The following is a 24,950-nucleotide window of genomic DNA, read 5'->3' on the forward strand; positions in this document are numbered from 1 at the left end:
GCTTCATGTAGTGCAGAATAGCCCACTGAAATTGATTGGCCATAAATTTGGGGCATAGGATAGAAAGTCGTCCTTTGCACCAACCACTCATTAATTTATAGAATTTGTTGCTCGAAGATGCGGAGCTGGTCACTGGCTTAGAGTCTGTTAATGCCAATTAACTGTAGCAGCTGCCCAGAGAGCATCCATATTCGGATGCAGTATACCGCTGCATATGAGTTGCTAGGGGTAATAATGGGAAGGAAGCTGTTGCTTTCCTGACCAAATTCCATGGAGCATCTTCTTGACCATTGTGGGAAACAAGATGCTGCATTAGATGGACCATCATTCAGGAGGCCATCAGAGCAGACTGCAGAGGTTGTGCCCACACACACACACACACGCCCACGCACGCACGCACGCACGCACACACACGCACACACACACACACACACACTACAGCCCTCCCCACTGCTGAATTGTGCTGTCTTCCCACCGAGTTCAGAAAGTACCTGCGTGCTGTCCTTCCTATATTAATTGCACTCCCCCCAGCCTGCCATGCAACTGTGTATGGGGAGGGAACGCAGTTGGAAGGGGAGGTTGGCTCACTAGGATGCTCATCCCCACATGCTGTCCTGACCATGAAAATCTTGCTTCCTCCCTCCCCCCAAAAAAGCTATTTGACAGGCTTGGGATAGTGTGATTGTGATGGGGAGGACAGTGTGAGGGGGGGCTCATGTGTGTGTAGGAGAGGGAGTGAGAATGAGGGTGTGAGCTGGGTGTGTGCGGGGGGGCCACTTGCTCCCCTCCCAGAATTCTAAATGTAATGATGGGTGGAATGGGTTGCCAATGACCTGTAGCAATAATTCATAGACCTTGCCCTCCCTCCCGAAATATTTCTGCAGACAGTCTTGTGTGTGAATAACCCCACCCACCACTGGCTATGGCCTCGCCCATCGCAAGTTCTAGCCCCGCCCAAGGCCAGCAGCAGCTTTGCAGCCCCTGACTCTCCACCCACTTCTGCGTGTGACCCTTGGGTTCTCTTCCCCCACCCCACCGCTGCCCCCTTTTGCATTCTCTGCATTCTGGTCTCTTTGTTTTGTTAAAGCAGCCTTCCCCAACCTGGTGCCCTCCAGATGTTTTGGAGTACAACTCCTATCAGCCAGCTGTGCAGACTAGGGCTTATGTAATCCAAAACGTCTGGAGGGCACCAGGTTAGGGAAGGCTGTGCTAGGGCAATGCAAGTTGTCAGGCTTGTCTGTGCTTAAGGCCAATAAAACACAGAGGTGGGTAGTCTCTCTTCAGAACAGGATTTTGGTATTTGATTCACTAGAAAAGACAATAATGCTGGGAAAAACAAGGGAGTAGAAAAAGAGGAAGGCCAAACAAGAGATGGATTGATTCCATAAAGGAAGCCACAGACCTGAACTTACGAGATCTGAACAGGGTGGTTCATGACAGAAGCTATTGGAGGTCGCTGATTCATAGGGTCGCCATAAGTCATAATCGACATGAAGGCACATAGCAACAACAATAAAAATTTGCAAGAAGCAGGACCAGCCAATCCAAAAAAAGCCTCAGCAGATATTGGTTTGCATTTCAAATGGAAGCCATGGTGGAGGAGCCCCGAGTTCATGTATTCACATCTAGGAATATATAACGTTAGGAATAAATTCTGTTCTCTCTCCTTTTTTTCTTTCCCCCGGAAGGTGATTCGCACTTCCTCAGCCACCATGAAGAAATATGCGCTGAGATGTAAAAATAAAATCCCCCCCCCCCAAGTGTACTTTAAAGTTATAAATCTGTCCAACAGTTTCTCAGGCAGATTTCCCTCAGGCTAGCAAGTTGCAGAGCAGCATAGTCTGAACAGGTAGCTTTGGGAAAAAATGCTCTGCAGTTCAGTATTCTGGGCACATCTTCACACCTGGCATGGAGGTTCTATGCTCAGTCCACCTCCCCCCTTCGTCAACCTGCCAAGGCTGTAGAAACCTCCAAGGACTTTTAATATGTCACTCCAGGCAGAGAATCACATCTACAAAATCTAGGCAGCCCACCAGATGCCAGGAGGTTCTGAATTTGCCATTCTGTCCATTGCCGTGCTTTTCTGCTGTGATGCTTGTGTCCAAGGCATGTCCCTTGTCCCATGCTGTTTGTGTCCCGTCTGGAAGAACAACATAACGGTGGGCAGAGGTAGATAGTAATAGGCAGGGCTGCATGTATGCCATCTTTCTGAGGGAGTACAGCATGTGGTACTGGGTGCAAAGTTCAGCTTCCTGACGTTTGCTGGTTTTTGTATTTTTTTTAAAAAAGCAAGATTCTAGCCCTCAAGTTTGTAGACTCATGTTTGAAAGTGTGGGGGTGATATCAGATGAAATTCTCAGAAGCCAGAGAAGTTGCAGAATTTTCCAGAGGTCATGGAGGGGGGCTTTCAGTTAGAGATGCAAGATGGCATCATTTTCAATTTTGCCCTATATTCATTACATACACCACTGTTTCTGTTCTGCTGTAATCTTCTGCCCAATACTACTTCATTTGTCTCACTGTCTGCTGTGGCGAAATTATGTAGTTTAAGTAATTAATTATGTAAATTACCTTGTGACATTGTCATTACATTATTCCACCTCGTATTTCAGTGCAAAGGAAACAATGCAAATGGGGGAAAAGCATAATCAGTTGTGTTTGTGTATCATCTGAAGACTGAAATCAACAACAGCGAATACTAATTGTTTTCGCCAGATTGATTTCCATTCTGGACATGGGATGAATAAGCAAATATTGGCAATTTCTGCTCCCCTTTTTCTGTTTTCATCATATTTTTCGAACATGCCTAGTTTCAGTGCCGTGTGTAACGCCCCTGCTGTGAGACAGTAAACGCAGCGTAAAACTCAGAGAGCTTCCAGATGACAGTTTATTGTAGAATCGGTGCTGTGAAAAATGTGCATGATGTCAGCATCAAAACGCCAGCTTGTTTTTACATTTAATCTGGTTTCCCCTTTGATGTGGAAAACCCCATAATTAAAAATAATCCGAGCCATACAAGCAGGGAATTTTAAAAAATCAGTGTCTTTTTATGAAACGCTTCCCCTTCCAGTTATTCTGAAATAACTTTATTTTTTAAAGCTGGGGAAAATATGGAGGAAACAAGCAGGGAGCAATGGGTGACTGGGGTAAGTTTGGGAGGTGCCCGGGGCTACATATGTTGAGGATGAGAGCTGCAGATTGCCTTCCTGCCTCCCAGAACATGCACTAGGGCTGGCAAAAGGAAGATATTTTAAAATTGAATATGGAATTCGCTCCCACAAAACGTAGTGATGGCCATCAGCTTGCATACCTTTAAGGCTATCAATGGCTACTAGCCATGATGGCTGTGTACTACCTCCACTGTCAGAGGTAGTATGTCTCTGAATACCAGTTGCTGAGAATGACAAGTGGGAGAGTGCTGCTGTGTTCATATCCTGCCTGTCAGCTTCCCAGAGGCATCTGGTTGGCTACTGTGAGGACAGGATGTTGTACTAGATGGGCCTTTGGCCTGTTCCAGCAGGTTCTTCTTATATTAGAAAAGACATTCTCTCTCTCACACACACACACACCCATACACAGGAAGGGAGTACCATTAATTGACAAAGGTTGCAATCTAATACATGTCTACTCAAAAGTAAGCTCCATTGGGCTCAATGGGACTTACTTCCACGTAAGCGTGTATTGGATTTCAACCTAAGATTTCTTTCCTTGGGTGACAACCCTAATCACAAGATCATGCTTTACTCTTCTTGTTATTGCAGATCACGTTTCCATTGGTGGCCTTGGGGACAGTTTTTATGAATATCTGATCAAATCTTGGCTGATGTCAGACAAGAAGGATGCTGAAGCCAAAAACATGTATGACAATGCACTAGAGGTAAGCTTCATTCTCTTTGCAGGTGAGAAAATGTCATACCAAACTAGCAGGTAGCAGTGTTTAGGCCAGGACTTCTTTTGAAACCTGTGAGGCTAAGAGTCAAATCTGATCTTTGCTATAGAGTTTGTTTTTTTATACTCTACCCTTCCTTCCAGCAGGAGCCCAGGACAGCAAACAGAAACACTAAAAACACTTTAAAACATCATAAAAAGACCTTAAAATACATTAAAACAAAACAATGTTAAAAACATTTTTTTAAAAAACTTTAAAAACATATTTTAAAAAAACTGGTTAAAGATATTAAAAGACATATTAAAAGCAATTCTAACACAGATGCAGACTGGGATAGGTCTCAACTTAAAAGGCTTGTTGTTAGAGTTGCCGGTCAGCTTTAAGCCACTCATTTTTCATCCTCAGAATGAAACCAAGACCTGGGGAGGGTGCTTTTCAACACCCCTTTTTCTGTCCCAGGGTGTGCTCTGATTTAAAGGGGGGAAATCTTGCAATTTTCCATATGGTTCAGTTTGAACTGAGGGAAAGGCAGCTGTGGAAGGTGCGTCCTGGCCATCACCAGGGATATCACAAACATGCTGCCGTGCATTTCTGGAGCAATTTTGCAACTATTTTTAAAATAGTCTTTCTGTTTTGTTTTGATAATTTGAAGGATGGATGGATGGATAAAGAAACAGATATGTGCATTTTTAAAAGAAAGGGCTGCCTGCAGGTGCACAAAGGGGAAAGTAAGGAAAAACTGGTGGCTGATTCAGTGTTTGGGCTGTTGAGAAGTGCATCCATAATGCAAGTTGGGAAGCTGAGCTGACACTAGGGTGAAGAACAGTTTTCATCCTCTCTACCAGATGGAGGTATAATGACTTGCCTCACAAGGTGGTTAATGAGAATGGGGAAATGTATAGTCTGAAAAAAGGTCTTAAAGTAAAAAGTGCTGTGAACATCAGAAATGTGTTTTTTCTTTTGTTAGTTGTCTGATTTTGCTTTGCAAGTTGCTTTGGATACTGTTTTTATTAAAATGTGATTAATACTTTTGTTTATTAATAGGTCTACTCTGAGTGTGACTAACATTGGATACAACTGTGTGTGTGAGTGAGAGAGAGAAACATTGCGGCTGTTCAGGCAGAAGCCTGTTTCTCATCCTTACGCATCCTTGGAAATAACACCCATTCTCTCCTTCATGCTGTTACATTTAGGCCATAGAAAAACACCTGGTAAAAAAGTCGGCCGGCGGACTGACATACATCGCAGAGTGGCGAGGAGGCATCTTGGACCACAAGATGGGCCACTTGGCTTGCTTCTCAGGCGGGATGATAGCCCTCGGAGCAGAGAATGGGGCAAAAGAGCAGAAGCAGCACTACATGGACCTGGCTGGAGAAATAACACGCACCTGTCACGAGTCTTACGCCCGCTCAGGTAGGAGCCAGATCTGTACTAAAGAGGATCAGTGCAAAGCCTGCCCCCCCCACCTGCTCAGTTAAAGGTGAAAGGGCTGCAGCTGAGTGGTTTTGCATGCAGAAGGTCCCAGAGTCAGTCCCTGGCATCTCCAGGTAGGGCCTGGAAAGACTCCTGTCTGAAACTCTGGAGAGTCACTGCCGGTCAAAGTAGACAATACTGAGCTAGATGGACCAATGCTTTGATTTGGTATAAAGCAGCACCCTATATTCCTGTGTTGTACAGGACAGATAGCCAACATTGTGCCCTCCAGATGTTGCTGGACTACAACTCCCATTATCCCTGACCTCAAGCCATGGCCTCTGGGGCTGATGGGAATTGCAGTACAACACCAAAATACACCAGAGTCAGGAAAAGACTGCTGCTAGCCAGGCAAAGTCCCAGCCCAAACAGGAAGCCTTATATAGCCCTTCCTGTCTAAGAGGACCCAAGGGCTGGTCTCAGTGGGTGGGGCCAGGCCACAGCCAGAGAATACCTCCCTGCCCAGGGAGATGCTCTAAACCACCCTTTTGGTGGCTCACCTGTCGTTTGAGCTGAGGATTCCCAGTTCTATCTGATGAACTTCTCAGGAGTTCATTGACTCCTGGCAGTGTGAAGGACACCCAGTTGGACCAGGGCTCCCAGACGCACGGACGGGGGTGCTTAAACGCAGGTGCCTGCCATTCACATGTTCTGTGCTTGCCGCTGGCAAAAACACCAGCATAATGCTAATGTGCAGCCACATGTGTTGGGCAAAAGGGTGGAGTCTGCCCTTAAGTCACATTCCATTCCTCGCTTGTCTGCTGTAGTGCCTGACTCTACAATGCCAGGCCAAGAAGACTGTCTCTTGACTTGTTCCACTGTGTGGGCTAGCAAGGCCTATGCTGTCTCAAGATAATTGCTTTAGGGGTAATGAAATACTCAGAAATTCCTGGCACGCTTAATGCTTTATTTATTTATTTATTTATTTACTTATTTATTTATTTATTTATTTATTTATTTATTTATTTATTTAATTTATTTAATTTATATACCGCCCTAAGCCCGAAGGCTTTCTGGGCAGTGTACAAAAAGATAAAAAACAAGCAATATATAAATACAATAAATACAATAAATCAAGAAAACAAAACAAACAAACAATAAAAGAACCAAACAACATCCAAAAATACAAATAATGATGAAAATACCATTAAAACACACATTAAAATGCCTGGGAGTATAAAAAGGTTTTCACCTGGCACCGAAAAGATAGTAGCGTCAGCGCCAGGCGCACCTCATCAGAGAGGCTGTTCCACAGTTCGGGGGCCACCACAGAAAAGGCCCTGGTTCTAGTCACCACCCTCCGAGCTTCTCGATGGGATGGCACTCGGAGGAGGGCCTTAGATGTTGAGCGCAGTGTCCGGGTAGGTTCATATTGGGAGAGGCGTTCCACCAGGTATTGCGGTCCCATGCCGTGTAGGACTTTATAGGTCAAAACCAGCACTTTGAATCTAGCCCGGAAACAAACAGGAAGCCAGTGCAGACGGGCCAGAACAGGTGTTATATGAGCGGACCTTCTGGTCTGCGTCAGCAATCTGGCCGCTGCATTCTGGACTAGTTGTAGTTTCCGAACAGTCTTCAAGGGCAGCCCAACGTAGAGCGCATTGCAGTAGTCCAGTCTAGAAGTTACCAGAGCATGAACAACTGAGGCGAGGTCGTCACTGTCCAGATAGGGACGTAGCTGGGCTACCAGGCGAAGATGGTAGAAAGCATTCCGTGCTACCGAGGCCACCTGGGCCTCAAGTGACAAGGAAGGATCAAAAAGAACCCCCAAGCTACGCACCTGTTCCTTCAAGGGGAGTGTAACCCCATCAAGAACAGGATGAACATCCTCCATCTGGGCAGAGAAGGCACTCACCAACAGCGTCTCGGTCTTGTCTGGATTGAGCTTCAGTCTGTTAGCTCCCATCCAGTCCATTATCGCGGCCAGGCAGCGGTTTAGCACGTTAACAGCCTCACCTGAAGAGGATGAAAAGGAGAAATAGAGCTGCGTGTCATCAGCATACTGATGGCAACACACCCCAAAACTCCTGATGACTGCACCCAGCGGCTTCATGTAGATGTTGAAAAGCATGGGGGACAGTACCGATCCCTGCGGGACTCCACAGTGGAGAGTCCAGGGCATCGAGCAGTGTTCCCCAAGCACTACCTTCTGGTGGTGACCCACGAAGTAGGAGCGGAGCCACTGCCAAGCAGTACCCCCAACTCCCAACTCCGTGAGTCTTCCCAGAAGGATACCATGGTCGATGGTATCAAAAGCAGCTGAGAGATCAAGGAGAATCAACAGAGTCACACTCCCCCTGTCCCTCTCCCGACAAAGGTCATCATACAGGGCGACCAAGGCTGTTTCGGTGCCAAAACCGGGCCTGAAACCAGATTGAAATGGATCAAGATAATCAGTGTCATCCAAGAGCCCCTGGAGCTGGCCAGCAACCACCAGTTCTAGCACCTTGCCCAGGAACGGAACATTCGCCACAGGTCTATAATTGTTCAGGTTATCTGGGTCCAAAGAGGGTTTCTTCAGGAGCGGTCTCACTACCGCCTCTTTTAGGCAGTCAGGGACCACTCCCTCTCTCAGAGAGGCGTTTATTATCTCCTTGGCCCAGCCAGCGGTTCCGGTCCTGCCAGCTTTCACCAGCCAAGAGGGGCAAGGGTCCAGCACAGATGTGGTCGCCCGCACCAGTCCAAGGATCTTGTCAACATCCTCAAGCTGTACAGACTGAAACTCATCCAATAAACAAGGACAAGACCGTGTTCTGGATGCTTCATTAGATCCCACTACCATAATATTGGAGTCTAAGTCCCGGCGAATGCATGCAATCTTATCCTGGAAGTGCCTCGCGAACTCATCACGGCGGGCTACAGATGAATCTATGATGTCCCGAGGGCCAGAATGTAAAAGCCCTCGTACGATTTTAAAGAGCTCCGCCGGGTGGGAGAGAGATGCCTTAATTGTGGCAGCAAAATATCTCTTTTTTGCTGCCCTCACCGCTACTATATACCGCTTAGAAGAGGCACTCACCAAGGCATAATTGCATTCGTCAGGAGTTCGCCTCCATCTGCACTCAAGCCTCCTCCTTTCTTGCTTCATCACTCTCAGCTCCATGGTATACCATGGAGCTGTATGAGCTCTACATAGGAGGGGGCGCATGGGAGCTTTGTGTCTAGAGGTGTCCTCTGGGCCTTTTTGCCTGGAATAAGAGAAAAGCAATTGAGCATAGACCTAGACCAGAAGCCTGCAGACCAGAATGATAGGCGCCACTGGGATTGGTATTGTCCTTTTGCTAGGCCAAAGGTGAAAATTGCCTCTGGGTACTTTGATTATTTATTTAGTTGATTGCTGCTCTAATAAGGCGTCTATCATTATTATTATTATTATTATTACTACTACTACTACTACTACTACTACTACTGCTGCTATTACTATTGCTTGCCCAATACACTCAGAGCTTGGCTTGAGGGTGATCACATTTGCCCTGAAGCGGGTCAAAACAATGCATCCCTCTAACTGGCATTAGGAAAAAAGCTTCCAGTGGAGTGAATGACAGCTCCCCCTCGCATGTAAATAGCAGGTGCAGAACCTCTAGATCAGGTGCACAGCAGAAATTGGGGGGCATAGGATTAAAGCCCCCCTCAGTGTGACGTAGTGGTTAGAGTAGTGGTTAGAGTAGTGGTTAGAGTGTTGGACTACAACCTGGGAGACCAGGGTTCGAATCCCCACACAGCCATGAAGCTCACTGGGTGACCTTGGGCCAGTCACTGCCTCTCAGCCTCAGAGGAAGGCAATGGTAAACCACCTCTGAATATCACTGTCAGCTCTACACTGCCTCAGCAGTGTCAGGGGGGGCTGGAAATTCCTGGGTCTTTGGCAGGGAAGGAAAGTCCTTAGCCAGCAGTCGGGTTGTAAACCTGCCAGGCCTATCCGAAGCGTACTTGCCGAGTCAGAAGTCCAGAAGCGAGGTCAGTGGAGGTCCGGGATCAATTGCCAAGGAGGTCAGTCAAAGAGATGCTGCAGGGAAACTAGGTCTACACAAAGCCACGCCTGACGTTGCAGTCAGCAACAAGCTGCAGCCAAGGTGTGCCTTATAAAGAGCAGGATGGACAGCAGGTGTGAGTCCTCAGCGTTTGGGCCTTAAGGAGACAGGCCTGCCTCTCTTCTGCCTGACCTTCTGCTGTCTACGTTCTGCAGGTGAGGGGGGAGTATCCTGTTCACTGTCTGTGTCTGGCTGCAGGGCCTCTGCTGTCCCTGGGGTGCTCTGCAGCTGAGGGGCAGAAGGAGCTGGATTCTCAGGAGGCTCCTCCGTGTCTCCTGCTGCTCCTGGGTCTGCTGCTGTTACTCCCGAGTCGTCCTCATCTGAGGAGTCCTCTGACGGGGCCATGACAATCACTTTCCATGAAAACCCTATTCATAGGGTCGGCATAAGTCGAAATCGACTTGAAGGCAGTCCCAGGTACCCACCTCCATGGCAATTTCCTGTCCAGATCAGGCTTCCCGCACCTGCACTTTACTTGGTCACACGTTTGCTAATTAGATTAATATCACAAGGTCTAGTTTAAATTGAACGCAAGTGAAAATAAGAACCCATCACAGAAAAGCTTTCCTGATAGATACACAGGAACATAGGAAGCTACCTTATACTGAATGAGACCATTGGTCCATCTAGCTCAGTTTTGTCCACACTGACTGGCAGCAGCTCTCAAGGGCATCCCTACACTACCGGGAGATGCCAGGGGTTGAACCAGGGACAAGCCAGGTGCTCTGCTACTGAGCTTGTGGCACGAATGTGCCTCTTCCTATCAGACATATAGTTTCACTGGGGCAATGGACTGAGATCATCCCATCTCCCGTAGAATCTGAGAGCACACCCATCGTGTTCAGCATTTAACCATGAGGGCTTCTCACAGCTCTGAAAAATTTCTGGATTGCACCCAATCTTAGTCATACTGAGAAGAGACCAGCTGAAATTAATAAATCTGATTAAGTTGGGTCTACTAATTTCAGTGGGTCTACTCTGAATAGAACATAGTTAAATGCAACCTTCTGATTTAGTCACCAATATGTTCATATTTTAGGAGCCTACGAGCAGCAGTTTAATAAATACTTCAGCTTCCTAGGTCTGACAAGCATCAAAATTCCAAGCTTCTCTGAACGTCTAATCTAATATATCCTTTGCAGATACCAAGTTGGGCCCGGAAGCATTTCGTTTTGATTCTGGCTCTGAAGCGATGGCCACTCGACTCAGCGATCGCTATTACATTCTGCGCCCTGAAGTTGTTGAAAGTTACCTGTACATGTGGAGGTTGACGCACGATCCCAAGTACAGGCAGTGGGGCTGGGAAGCTGTGCAGGTACTGCCTCCTAAACAGCCATTGCTAAATAGCATTCTCTTGGCTTAGGACAGGTGTGGCTAATCCTCAGTTCAGGGGGCTCATATGCCTCCCCCTCCAAGCAAATTTGTTGAGACCCCAAAGACCTTGCCAGTTTTGGCAGCTGCGGTTTTGTTGTTTTTGTTGTTAAATAGACACCACACCAAGGTGGACAGATCCCAGGGGCACCCTGATAGGGATGCAGATTCTAGTGTGATGTAGTGGTTAGAGTGCCAGACTAGTACCTGGTTGACCAGGGTTCAAATCCCCACTTGGTCACAAAGCTCACCTTGGCTTGGGCCAGTCACTGCCTCTCAGCTTCACCAGCCTCACAGGGTTGTTTTGAGGATAAAATGGAGAGGAGAAGAACTATGTACACCACCTTGAGCTCCTTACAGGAAAGGTGGGCTATAAATCTAATACTAAATCATATAAGAATGGATCATATTGGACCGATCATTCGATGAGCAGTTAAGTGAAAACCTACCTCCTCAGCTTGCTTTGCGTGGATCATCTGAGAAAGAGAGGGGGCTGTCTGCCTGTGTGTGTATGTGTGGGAGTGTGGGGTGTCTCCCTTCACTTCCCAGAGGCTTGGCCAAGGGCAAATCCAGACCCCTGTCCAAAATAGTTTAGCCACCCTGGCTAAGGAATACATTTGGAGTGGAAATTGTTGTGCAGTTTCTCAGCGTCATGCCTTAGTACTCCTCTCTTTACAGAATCAGGTGCCAGCAGGGCAGACAACACAACCCATGTGTATCTTCCCAAGGGGGGGGGGGGAGAGCCAAATCCAGGCATCTCATTTCCACCTGAGCTAGATGTGAAGGTCCTTTCTACATGATGACCCTCCAAACCTGGAGGCAACTGTTACCACTGTGGTTCCACAACACCATTCAATGTAGTGATGAAAAGGCTGATGTGTAGGGATGGGGGAGAAACTCAATTCAGTTTGCATTCAAAGGTGAACTTGCCTAATCCACACTGAATGAATGAATGAATGAATAGGTTTATTGCAGTCATAGACCAGCATCAATATAAACATCATTAACATCATTAAAAAGAGCAAAATTTTCAATAAAACAGCACGGGATAGTTAAAATCTCATTAAAATCAAATCTACGTCATCAAATTATCAATCACCTTAAGAGAGTTTTTCTGCAATGGGCCTAATCCACACTTTCCAAAGCAATAGGCAAACCAAAGCACAGCCATCCTCTGAAATTCACCCTTCTCCAAATTTGGTGGTGCAGTTCTCCAGCCAAGTAATGCGTACAAAAAATGCATATACTAGAGTGGGGGTTCCCACACAGTGGCCCGTGAGCTTCATTGAGGTGGCCCGCGACATGTCCATGCTAAATATTCATACTGATTTTTTAAATTGTATTTGTATGGCTTCTTTTATTTCTTATATTGTATTTTGCTGTATTACAATTTGCATTCCATTGAATTTAAATTGTAATGCAATAATATACGATACGAGAAATAAAAGAAGCAATACAAATACAATTAAAACTCATACATGATCCAGCACAGTACATCACAATTGTTACAAAAGACAGAAAAATCATTAAGTGGTCCCCCAAAAGCCTCGGGAATTTTCAAGCGATGGGGGGGGAGTTTTGGAATTCACTGAACTAGAAGAAAGTGTGCATATAAAAGTTTGCATTAGAAAAAATAACATGCAAAAATGCATTATGTTAGGAAAATTGCTTTGCAAAATTGCATGCAAAAGTGTATGTTATGAGAAATTAGCACTAAAATATTAATTTTCCTGAGGACTTTTTTTAAAAAATCACAAACTGATTGGAAATGTGACAAACTGAACTTAAGACTGGAAAAATGAGAAACTGAAATTGCCAGATTTGTCTATTATTATTATTATTATTATTATTACAGTAGAGGCGGAAGGGGAGATCCAAGCAGCTCCTTTATTTATTTATTGTTCATATGCTCACTTAACACTTTAGCACAAAAGCCAAACACAATCTTAAAAAATATTTTGTTGTTGTTAGTGCACTTGCATCTTAGTTTATTTAACAAAAAACAATTGAAGCCCAGCATGCGCTGTTGAGAATTAATGAGGGAAGGGAGGGACCAGATTGCACCCCATGTAAATGGTGGCAGTTCAGGCAGCCAGTGATGGTGGGGCTTCACCATCCATGTTGCCAACCTGCCTGGCTGAGCATTCCTCCTCCACCAAGTGAATCAATTGCATTTTGTGGGAAAGGCTAGCACCGCCATCAGGAACAAAACTGCTATGAGCCAGGACTCTTTAAAAAGATGGGAGGACGACAAGGGTTGGGCAGCAGTGCTGTCCTGACTCTGTGTAATGAGTGAGTGAATGAATGATGTCAGTTCCAGAGAAAATGGCTAGTGTGGAAGCAGCTGAGGTCGGGGCCAGCCAAGCTGAGATCAGTTCCAAGAAAAGCACCCCAAGCAACACAGGAGAGGAATAGGTAGCAGGTAGCAGAATCAGCAGGACCAAGGAGCTGTTCAGCAAGGTACTGTGAGCGTCACACAGGAGCTGTTTCATTGCACAAAATCTGCTGGGGGTGTGTGGCATAACACAATATGGCTGCCATGGCCAGAGGAAGGTGTGACATAACACAAAATAAAGAGAGTATGGTCATGGTGAATTGTATTTCCATACTAGAAGAGGCTTAAACTATTGGATTTTGCCTGCCATACCGCTGTTAAAAGCACAAGAACACCGTTTTTCCCCAATGCCAACCCTAAACCAAAGTCTAGGCTGTCATCCTATCCCCACTTACTTGGCAGTAAGCCCCATTAAACTCAAAGGGACTTCCTTCTGAATAGACATGTACCATTCTACTGTAAATACACTGAATGAGTCTCTCGTCTTTTAACTGCTGCACAGCAGGAGACACGGCCAAGCCTCTTTGCACAGTTTTCACATTTGCCTTTTGGGGGAAGTGGGGAGTCTTTAACATTCACTGACACTTATTGTGTAGTAGCATTTGCAAAAAATAACTTCTAGGGACTACTTGATCTCAGACGAACCTGCTACAGAAAAGATACAGTCTGGTTACTTGGGGAAAAGGGAAGGGCAAACTATGGAGATAATATAAGACAGAAACAGGAAGAGTGCACTAAAGGGAAGGGAGAAATAGCAGCTCTTTAGGACACCAGAAATTCCTATTGCCTGGGCTGTCTGAACAACCCACTTATCACAGCTCTGGTTTCATTCATTGGCCAGAAACACTGACAGGCAGGAGCAGCCAGGTGGGCTCATTTTATAGAAATCACTTAGAAAGGTACCTACACATTTTGCTTCATAACTGTCTTTCTAGCAGGGTTAGGGATTCACTTTTTTAAAAAAGAAAAAAGCCCAGAATCTGGGGCCCTGGCCAGGGGACATCAGTGAAGGTCTTCACCAGCTCCACAGCGCCCATAGGCACCACAATGGCAGCCCCTGCTGCAGTCTAAGGAATGCAAACTGCCTAACAAGTCTGATCCCCACCATTTTAAATGATCCATAGAGCACTGAGAAGCATTCCAACATTACCAAATTATAGTGATTAATTTGCCATTATAGGTGGGGATAGAGGGCAGGCAGGTGATCGAATCCCAAATTCCAGACTTGGAGCCAAATATGAAACGAAGCAGATTTCCGTAATGTGATTAAGGCACATATTTCAGTTATTAAGTTTTGCGTATATTTTGTTTTGCTGAACTTGGCATTCTTTCCAAACTTACTCCTGATCTCTGTAAGCTGTTCTGAGATCCTTTTCGGTGAAGGAGCTGGCTAAAAATGCTTTCAATAAATAAAGTAAAAATTAATTAAAAATAAAAATGTTCGTGTTACTAATCTGAGCTGGAGGTTTGGGACTTAATGATGTAGACCAGCAGGGACTCTGCACCTATTCATTCCAACAAAGCAGAAGCACACGAGCCCCTTTGTGATTTCTGCCCCGTGGCTCAGGGCTGTCCATCCCCCACTCTGCCATCCTTAATGACAACTCCAGAGTCTGCAACCTGCAGCAACCACTTCACCCTTGCCTCATCACAGAGCCACCTCTGACAGTGGGGCCATTTGAAAGCTGCCTTCAAAGATGCTGGCAGTTATATTTATCGAGCAACCTTCAATCAATTGTACAATATTTCAGGAAAGGATTTCTTCAGGGGCTGTTTCAGGAGACTGAGTGGAACAGCAAATGCTAACCATCAAGAGAGATTAGCCTATTTTCTTGGCCCTTTGGGTAATCATTGAAAGCTCTTCAGTGAGAACACAGCCTCTCTAAAAACCTGAGTCCAGCTCATAAACCTGCATGGGTAAAACACAACTGATTGTGATTATTGAGTTACTTGTTTGCTACGCTGCCATTACTAGAAACTTTGACTTTCTCTCTTCCCTCCACCCCCTGTCCAATCCAACCAGGCACTCGAGAAATATTGCAGAGTAGAAGCTGGTTTCTCCGGGATCCGCGATGTTTATACCACCAACCCAAGTCATGACAACATGCAGCAGAGCTTTTTCCTGGCAGAGACGTTAAAGTAAGTCTAAGCATTTTCAACATCGCTCAGTGGAAAGCTGTTTAGGATGGAGAATGTCTTCCGTGGGATGGGGGATGGGAATTATCAGTACTTGCATCTTAAATAGATCAGGAACCTTGGTGATATCAATTACCCACTTGAATGAGATGGATTTGTCCATTTCCTCTGTAAAGACGTGGATTTTTAACGAAGATTTTCCTATTTTGCTTTTCTTATGTACCCTGTTGACTAGAACTACCAGAGGCAGGGAGAGGACACTACACAGCACCTGTAACACTGCCATATTCATCTTTTGAAACTGACTGAGGGGCCTATTCACTTGTGCATATTCATCACTTAGGATCTGCATGGACAAAATATAAGAGAGCTCATAGGGCATTCACACAGTGCGGTGGTCTACTTTTTGATGTATGCATGGCTGTCACTTGCCTGTAGAGAAGGCAGAGAAATTCTATGCAATTCACATTTAAAGCCGAATCTATCAAATTTGCATTCTCCGAAACAATATGAAAACCAAAACACAGCCATCCTTTGAAGTCCACACTCATCCAAACTTTGTAGTGCAGTTCTCCAACCAACCAGTATTTGCAAAAATGTTTATGTTAGGGGGATATGTGCATAAAAATGAATATATTTGTGAAAATAACATACCCAATGGATTGTGTTAAGAGAAAGCCCTTCTAAAAATGTCCTCATTCGTCAAAACTGCAGAAATCCATACTAAAAGGTGGAAAGCTTTTCATGAGGACTTTTAAAAAGACAGCTGGCAAATTGCCAGAGTTGTGGAGAGCTGGATTCATGATTGGAAAAATGAGTAACCGAGAGAACCAAAGCTGACAGATCCTTCCATCCGCACCTGCCTGCAAACTGAGCCCTGGTAAATGCTCTTCCCCCATTGGTTGGCCACCCCGTTGTTGCCCTTTTCCTCCTTTTGAGGGAGGAAACGCCCTGTGGCTGGTGGCCTGAGAATGGGAAAGGCTGCCCCTGCGTCCATCTCAGGCAGTTAGTTGCAGGCAGCTTTCTTTCTCTGCTCATTCAAAGCTCCCCCTCCCTGCCCCCCATGAGCGCTGCTGCCATGGCCTCGTGTTGAAAAAGGAAATACCCCCCAGCAGAGTGCCTGAGATGGAAGTAGCACAACCCATCTTAGGGGCTTTCCATACTGGCGTTTTATTACTGGTGTCTCCCGCCACGTGTTCTCGACATAGTAATAGTGTGCATTAGGGGTGGATTTATTCTGCTGTAGTTTGCTCTGTGGTGCTCCCCCAGTGCTGCCACATTCTTGCTGTCCGGAGGGGCTACAGAGCAGCAAAAGTGCGACAAAAATAAACCAGAACATTTGTGGCATGAGAAGTTTCAGGATTTCAGCAGGAAGTTACAGGATATGTAGTGACTGGAAATTAAGCAGTATGACCATTGCAAAACATCAGCAGGCACAACCAATATTGAACGTGGGATTACATGTGGCCATCCCAGTAGCATCATGAGCATAAATCATCATGAATGTGCAATACAAAGGGTGTCTGGAGGGGCCCTTAAGCAACCTGCTGCAGGGCAGTTTGTTCCCCCACAAGAAGGTCTACACAAATAACTGCTGAGGTGGGAGATGCTAATCCTCTGAGCTTTACCCTAAAGCCACTTTGTGGCCAAGCCAAACATCTGAAATCGCCCTGAACCAATAGGACAGGCTGCTGCTGAACTACAATTCCCATCAGCCCCAGCAAGCATGGTCGATGGCCAGGGAGGAGAGGAGTTGTAGTTTATTTATCTATTTATTATTTATTAGATTTATATCCCACCCTTCCTCCTAGCAGGAGCCATCTGGAGGGCCACTGGTTCCCCACACTTGGCAATAGGACAGTGGTTCCCAAACTTTTTTCACCCACAGACTACCTGAAAACTGCTGATAGTCTTTGTGGGCCACTTCATGATTTTCTGCCTGTTGTAGCAACTGCCATGCACTGTGCTAGATGCTGTATAATTTTTAATTGTACTTTTATTTCTTATGTTGTATTTTGCTGTGTTACAATCTGCATTCCATTGAATTTAAATTGTAATGCAATAAAATACAAAATGAAAAATAAAAGAGCAGTAAAATACAATTAAAAATCAATATGAATATTTAATGGAGACATGCTGTGGACTACCTGAATGAAGCTCTTGGACCGCTGGTGGTCCGTGGACCACAGTTGGGGAACCCCTGAAATAGAAGAAAGACTAGTCCAAAGAGGTGCAGCCAGGTGCAAGGGGAGGAACAAACTCCTCTCTCCATACGAATGTCTTGATGACACCAATGGGAAATATTCACCCGTTGCTACCCCTTCCTAGTCAGTGTCATGTAAGAAGCTCAGCCGTCCTCCCACTATCCCTTGTGTTGGTTTGCTAGGAATCAGAGGCCCACCCCTGAGATTTATACAAACTTGGACTCCTCCTCCAGAGAGCCTTAAATCGCACCAGATGTCATGTACACTAGAGTGGTTGGCCACCAAGAGGAAGTTACAAGCCTGTCCTGTCCACTTGTTAATCAGGCTTTGTGTTAATGACTAATGTTTCTACTCATTTGGATCAGCCTTAAGTATAAAAACAGTGGGTTGTATCCTTTGCTAGACCTACTCAGACCCATTGAAAATAATGGGAATGACAACTTCCGGGAAGGGTGACTTAGCCTGTGCCTGCTTTTGAGACGGGCTCCTGCCTCAAAAGAAGCTTATTCAGATATATCAGTCAGATTTTTTTTTTTTTGACTGATTAAACTTCTCCCGGGTAGGGAGAAACGAAGAGATTAACCTCAAAGCCTATTTTTGTTGGGACGACCAGATCTCATTAATTTATGGGACGAGGTCCAGCCGACGAAGGTGGGACGGATTTTCAACAACAAGCTCTATCTGATAAAGCGAACGTTCATCTTATCTTCTAAGAGAGAACGCACTAACAGGCAAGCACCCTTCTTTCTATATTTTTCTTTTACTTGACTTAAATTGTTGCTGTTTAAAAGAGATTTGCCAGATTGATCGGTTTTTGACATCTCACTGGGGAGCCATAACTTCTCTCTGCTACTCACTAATTAATAGCTTATCTCTGTTTTTGTTGCAAAAAGCTGTCCTGGATTTGCATTCTAAAGATATACACAGAAGAGGGATTTCTATTCCAGATTTTTATTTTGAAGAATATTATATTGTCTGAGACTACTCTCTTTTTGGTCTATTTTATTTTGACGAATCTGTTTCCTGACGACCGCCATTAATTGTTTCGATCCTGGGAACTGCATTTTGTTTACTTAAGCATGGAGAGATAAGGCTGTCTGCTCTGTTTATACTGTGATGTCACCAAGTTTGGAGTATTAACCCAATTGTTGCTGAAATAAGAAGTGGTTTTCCTATATTTTTCTTTTAAAATGGCAATTAAGAAAGTGGCTGAGAAGCTGGAAATAACTATGTTTCAGAAAATAATGGATGAGATTGAGATAACGAAACAAAACCTGCGACAGGGTTGTAAGGAGCTGAAAATTGAATTGAGTAAAATGAAGCAGGAGATTAAAGATATAGGGGTCCCTGTGAGAGAGGTGACCCTGGAAGGGGTCCCTGTGAGAGAGGAGACCCCGGAGATTGGAACAAACGTGGAACAGGAAAAAGATTTGGAGTCTATGGACTTTAGAAACAAAATCTATTGTTTGGAGACACAGGAGATTAAAGACATAGGGGTCCTTGTGAGAGAGGAGACCCTGGAGACTGGAACAGGGGTCCCTGTGAGAGAGGAGACCCTGGAGACTGGAACAGGGGTCCCTGTGAGAGAGGAGATCCCGGAGATTGGAACAAACGTGGAACAGGAACAAGATTTGGAGTCTATGGACTTTAGAAATAAAATCTATTGTTTGGAACTCAATGTTATCTCTGAAGAAATTAATGAAGATTCTAGAGATAAAGTTATCAATGGCATGGATAATCTTCTGGACTGGAATGATGTGATGGAGCCCAATATAGAGAAAATCTATGGAATTAACTGCAGCCATGTGACAATGGAAAAACTTTCAAGAGATGACCCAGTGTATTTTGAAAAAAAGAACAGAGATATGATTTTACAGCAGTATTTCAGCAACCTATTCAGAATGGATGGCAAGAAAATATTTGGGATAGAGGTAATTCCCATCAGACTCTTACTATATGACTATGGCTTTGACAGCAAGATTATTATGGAATACTGATAATGGAAGATTGGATACTGAAATTACTGGACTTAACAAGACTACTGAAGATGGAAGATGGAAAATGGAACTAATAGGGATAATAGAACAATGGCTACTGAAATTACTGAACCTAACAGATTCTGATGTGATGGATTAATTGAAATGTTTATTTTGACTATGGTTATGACAATAAGATTATCATAATTAGTAATGAGATGGATTAATCGATATGCTTATCTGGAAAAAAAATTGATAGATATATTTCTTAAAGAATTGAAACCTCTCTTTGACTTTTTGTGGAAAGAATAAAGTAATGTTTATGAGATTTGATGATTAAGTAAGATAACTACTGGAGGAAAGTGATTTTATAATATGACTTAAGAGACAGGATTGTTATATATTATAGACTTATAACTGATTTGATCTTTGACAAATGGGAAGTCAATATTTTACTCTTTATTTTTTATTTTTGTTTTTTTTTTTCTTTTTTTCTTTTTGTTTAACTATTTTTGATTTTGTTTTTTGTCTTTGAATGTTTTATGATTTTGTCTTGTATGTTTTATGAAAATCTGAATAAAAATTATTGAAAAAAAAAAAAGAAAATAATGGGAATGACTTACTTATATCAGTGGGTCTATTCTGAGTAGACTTGGCTACAACCCCATGCCTTGCACTCTTCTTTCTATAGCAGAGGAGCCCCTAATTGTTTAAAGACTCTCACCGTCATTTCTCACTTACTTTAACCCTGGATTGGACCTGCAGAAATCGTAACCCACTGAGCCAAGCACAGCACACCATTTATCAAGGCTTGACGGGTTTGATGAGCCAGCCCCTCACCCATCCCATCCCATCCCATCCCATGCACCATACATGACTGGTGGGTTGTGTTCTGGTTGGGCCTGCCATAGATGAAAACCTTCAGTCATGCAAACAAACTAGGAGACTGAAGAAAGTGAACGGGCTGTTGTCTTAGCTCAGCGTGTTTGAAACGTATTGCCTCTGTGGAGCTCTTTCTACCTTGATTCACCTGTTTAGGAACTCTTGACCATCTACATTCTGCATTCTGGCACTTGCGGTGGGGCAAGGGTATAAGGTACCTGTGGCCCTCCAGACGTTGCTGGATGCCCACCCCAGCCAGCATGGCCAGTGGTTAGGGATGACTGGAGTTATGGTTCAGTAGCATCTGGAGGGGCACAGGTTCCCCATGCCTATTCCAGGGTGCACACACAGTCCATTGGGACACAGCAGCCAGGGCTGTTGGCTTTTCATGGCTGCCCTGCATGAACTGAACGTGGATCCTAGAACATTGCCAGTGGCTCCCTTGTAGCTGTACATTGCATATTAAGTAGAGATGGACAAAGCTGTCTAGCCTGTCTGCTGTCAACTGCTCTGTCCATTGAGCAGCCACTGACAAGCTCCCAAGAAACCCATGACTTCCTTGGGATGCAGTTGGAGAACCCTCTCTTAGTCTAGTGCAAGGTTGAGGGATCTGCGCCCCTTCAGAAGTTGCTGAACTACAGCTCCATCATCCCTGACTATTGGCCATGCTAGCTGGGGCTGATGGGAGTTCGTGCCCAACATCGTCTGCTTTCCCCTCTTAACCAAGTGGTCCAGCCACAACTGATGTGCGGGTGATAGGGCCACCCCAAATGTTGACTGTCAATTTCACCTGAGCATGCCTTCATTTGACTTGTATTCTCCCTTCAGGTATCTCTATCTTCTGTTCTGTGAAGATGACGTGCTGTCTCTTGAGGACTGGGTGTTCAACACCGAAGCCCACCCGTTGCCCGTGATTCGCACAACAGACTTTATCCTGAAGACGAGCACGCAATAGGGGCGCCTTTGCTCTCTCTCGGCTTCTGCCGTGGGATGTGGAAAGTTACTTGCCTATTTTCCTTCTCTCCTTCTTTCCAATAAAGGAATGTCTGTGTTCCCAGAAAGGTCTCTGGGGGGCATTCGTCCAATTCCGGACAGTATTATATTGGGGGATATAAAAAAAAACTGTGAAACAAGCACCTTCGTGGGTTTTTTTTTTCCCTCTATGAGGGAATTTATAAGCCTGATAGTGAGATGTTGATTATGGGCCATAATACACACAAAATCATGGACATTCCTTTTTGCGGAGAATTTCTACGGAATCTACTGACGTTTTCACACGGCCAAAGGAATCAGGAGTTTGCCATAAACAGGCGTTGGTTTGTGCCACTCTTTTTCTCTTCCATCCACCCCTTCCACTGTCTCCTTTTTATATATATATACAATTGATTTTTATCACCTTTCCAATTTACACTTCCCCCCCCCCCAAATAACTTGATCCTAAGTGGAATCAATGCCACTGATAGTCAGAAAGCATCTGCAAAATTCTGAACCCCAAGCATCATTTATATCTTTTTTTTCTGTGCTCTTAAAATGTTTACTGAATGTTGCATCATGTGTATTTTTTTTTTGCTTTCTAATGTTTGAAGTTTATTATGTTTGTACCTCCTTTGTTTTTGTTTTCATTTGGAGCTTAAATATTACGAGGCACTTGTAATGATTTCATTTCTGTAATACCCAGAGATGTGGAATAGAATAAAAATTCCTGTCAGATAAGGGCTGTGTACACACAATATTTGATTCTTGAATCAACGGAGACCAAGTACTTGTCTTTTCTTTGTAGTCCACACACAATCTAGATGTTTGCATATTTTTTGCCCCCAAGAAGTGCTTCTTGAGAAACTGATTTCATTCCAAAAATAAAAGCTCACGTAACCACACCCATCCTTATGGACAGCAGGATATGGAATCAATTTAGACTGAAATTGGCATGTTGAGGACAAGCACGAATTATTCTGGTTTGATAAAAACTACATTTTTTGCGATACAAATAGGTTAGTATATATGCTGTCATAGAGTGTTGCTGAATTACTCAGACATTGGTGCAGAAGGTTAAAAGGAAGGGCAAAAGGACTGGTGATTGGGTGAAGCAAAGCTTGCAACAAATCCTCTGAGGGTGCCTCCAAATAGGGATGTGCTAGAATTCCGCCCAATTCGGATTCGGTACCGAATTTTGCATTACTTCACTTATTCTCAATCACTGACGATCAGATTGTAAGGTAATGAATTTCTGCTGCTATTTTTGAAAACAGACCTTTAAAAAAAAAAACTGCCTCTGAAACATCATTGTAAAATTGATATCAGTGTTTCCTTCAAAATGTTGATATTTCCTTTTAAAATACCAACATTAATATCAATATTGTTTCAGAGCGAAAAAACCGTATGGATCAGTAAGAGCAGCAGCTAGAGGACAAAGACCAAACCCTGGTTGATACCAGACAACAGATCCCATCCCTACTCCAAATTCTGCTTTGTGGGAAGGGGTTCAAGCTCATTCCAGAAATTTAGGTTTGTACATTTAAAGTGCTCTGTTGACCTAGCACACAACAAACCCACATACACAAAACGGACTCTTTGCAGTTAAAAAAGCAATGGAGAGATGCACTGACGATGATGGGATGAACAAACGATTAATGGGAAAATGTGTGTGCACCCTTGCAATCGAACCAGGACGAATGCTCATTGTGATATACCTGCCCTGCAAACAAATCTGAACAAATGTTCACCCAAGTACCTAGGGAGGTGGTGGGCTCGCCAACGTTGAAGGAGTTCAACAGGCAGCTGGACAGCCACCTGTCAGGTATGCTTGAAGTTGGATTCCTGCATTGAGCAGGGGCTTGGACTTGATAGTCTTATAGGCCCCTGCCAACTCTACTCTTCTATGATTCTATGACTGGGCATAGCCTAACCTCTGTGTAAGCTTTGTTCAGGCAAATCAGGATAAATGTTCAATAAGCAGGTTCGATGGAAGCAGCATGTCCCTCTTCTCCTCTGGAACAGCAGAGGACAAAGATATAAGAAGGGAGGTGGGAGGTTGGCCATAGTCTGTTGAGCCCAAAGAAGGGGGGTGAGCTTCAGTGGCCTGTTGAGAACTGTAGATGACTCAGAGGAGGGGAGGGGAAATGGTAGCCAAAGAAATCAGGGCAGAGACATCAGGATGTCTGTTGGTTGTTTCTAAACTTCTGGACCATCCATTGACCCCAAGCAGTTTACAAAAGACCCATAACACACATTTCAGTACAGTACAGATTGTATCAGAACAGTACAAAAGAACCCAGCATGAAGCAAAACCATACAGGATAAAAATAGACCAGCATAAAATCAGTGTGTAAAAAAAAACAAAAAACTGAGGAACCAGCAAGGGAAGGGGGAATTGTGCAGTTGCAACACAAAGCAGGAGAAGCAGCGCTTCTTTTTCTACACAAGTATATTAACCCATATTGAACTGCCTGCTTCTAGATGTAGGGTGGGGTAGAGAATGTCTTAGCAAGAACTGCTAAGTACCTTCTGCCAGGCTGAAGCACATGGCGTTTGGGACAGGCTTATCACTAGTTGTTAGCCAGGATAGTTCTATGGAACACTGACGTACAGAGGCAGCATGTCTTTGGATACCAGATGCTGGGGACAGATCTGCAGGGGATGGCCAACCCTTTGTGCCTATCATATGAGCTTCCCAGAGGCACGGGAGGCAGTGATGGCCACCACCTTGGATGCCTTTAAAAGAGGATTAGCCAAATCCATGGAAGATAAAGTTTTCAGTGGCTACTAGCCACGATGGCTATGGTCTTCCTCCATGGTCGGAGGCAGTATGCTTCTGAATGCCAGTGACGGAATCACAAGCAGGAACAGAGCTGTGGCACTCAGGTCCTGCTTGTGGGCTTCCTGTAGGCATCTGGTGGGCCGCTATGAGAACTAGATGGGTCCTTGGCTGTTCTTAGGCTGACCACAGCTGGAAGCAAAATGCTGGGTCCATTGGCTGTTGATCTGCTAGACAGCTATGAGGCTCATCCTCTGCTGGCTCCTAGTCAGTTTCCAGGCTTCATTGAAAGGGCTGCCCTTAACCTTTTAAGGGAGGTCTGGGGAACCTTGGGTCTAGAAGTCAAATGCTGTCCTCCAAGTGCCTCTAGCCAGCCCTTGGAACTTTCCCCAGGTCACACCCCTCACCACTCATCCTCTGCACCTTCCTCTGCACAATTGGGGCAGGGCTATAGTGGCTCACTGGCAGAACATTTGCTTTGCATACAGAAGGTCCCAGGTTCAATCCCTGGCATCTCCAAATAGGGCTAGGAATGTCCCCTGCCTGAAACCCAGGACAGCTGCTGCCAGCCAGTGTAAACAATATTGAGCTAGATGGTCCAATGGTCTGATGCGGTTAGGGTTGCTAGGTCTCTGGTTTTCACCTGGAGATTCTGGTTTTTGGGGTACTCCCCAGGTTGCCAGATGAGTCACCCCAATCCCCAGAGTCTTAGCTTTCATTTTTTTAAAAAAAAAGTTCCTAGGTGGTCCGGTTCAAGAGATATACACCAAAATGTCAGCCCCCCTCCCCTGCAACTTCTGTTAAATGAGATAATAGCTGGCTGCTTGAATCCCTTCCCTTTCAGGTTTTTAATCAATAAGTGAAGTTAGGCCTGTGATTGACGAGGAATTTGTTGACCT

At 44.7% G+C, this 24,950-nt stretch overlaps 1 protein-coding gene across 8 annotated transcripts in view; it reads left to right on the top strand.

The window, feature by feature from the left end:
- Nucleotides 1-22,010, top strand: part of MAN1C1 (mannosidase alpha class 1C member 1) — a 276,387-nt gene extending 254,377 nt beyond the window's left edge. For all 8 annotated transcript variants that reach the window (XM_061597579.1, XM_061597577.1, XM_061597581.1 and 5 more), the window contains 5 exons: nucleotides 3,762-3,877; nucleotides 5,083-5,302; nucleotides 10,536-10,708; nucleotides 15,123-15,238; nucleotides 21,126-22,010. In XM_061597579.1, coding sequence (XP_061453563.1) covers nucleotides 3,762-3,877; nucleotides 5,083-5,302; nucleotides 10,536-10,708; nucleotides 15,123-15,238; nucleotides 21,126-21,252 — 752 coding nt within the window. In that variant the 3' untranslated portion in view covers nucleotides 21,253-22,010. The remainder of the gene's footprint in view (nucleotides 1-3,761; nucleotides 3,878-5,082; nucleotides 5,303-10,535; nucleotides 10,709-15,122; nucleotides 15,239-21,125) is intronic.
- The last annotated feature ends 2,940 nt before the right edge of the window (nucleotides 22,011-24,950 follow it).

This window comes from Rhineura floridana, chromosome 15 (genome assembly GCF_030035675.1).
Source record: "Rhineura floridana isolate rRhiFlo1 chromosome 15, rRhiFlo1.hap2, whole genome shotgun sequence".
Lineage (NCBI taxonomy): Eukaryota > Metazoa > Chordata > Lepidosauria > Squamata > Rhineuridae > Rhineura > Rhineura floridana.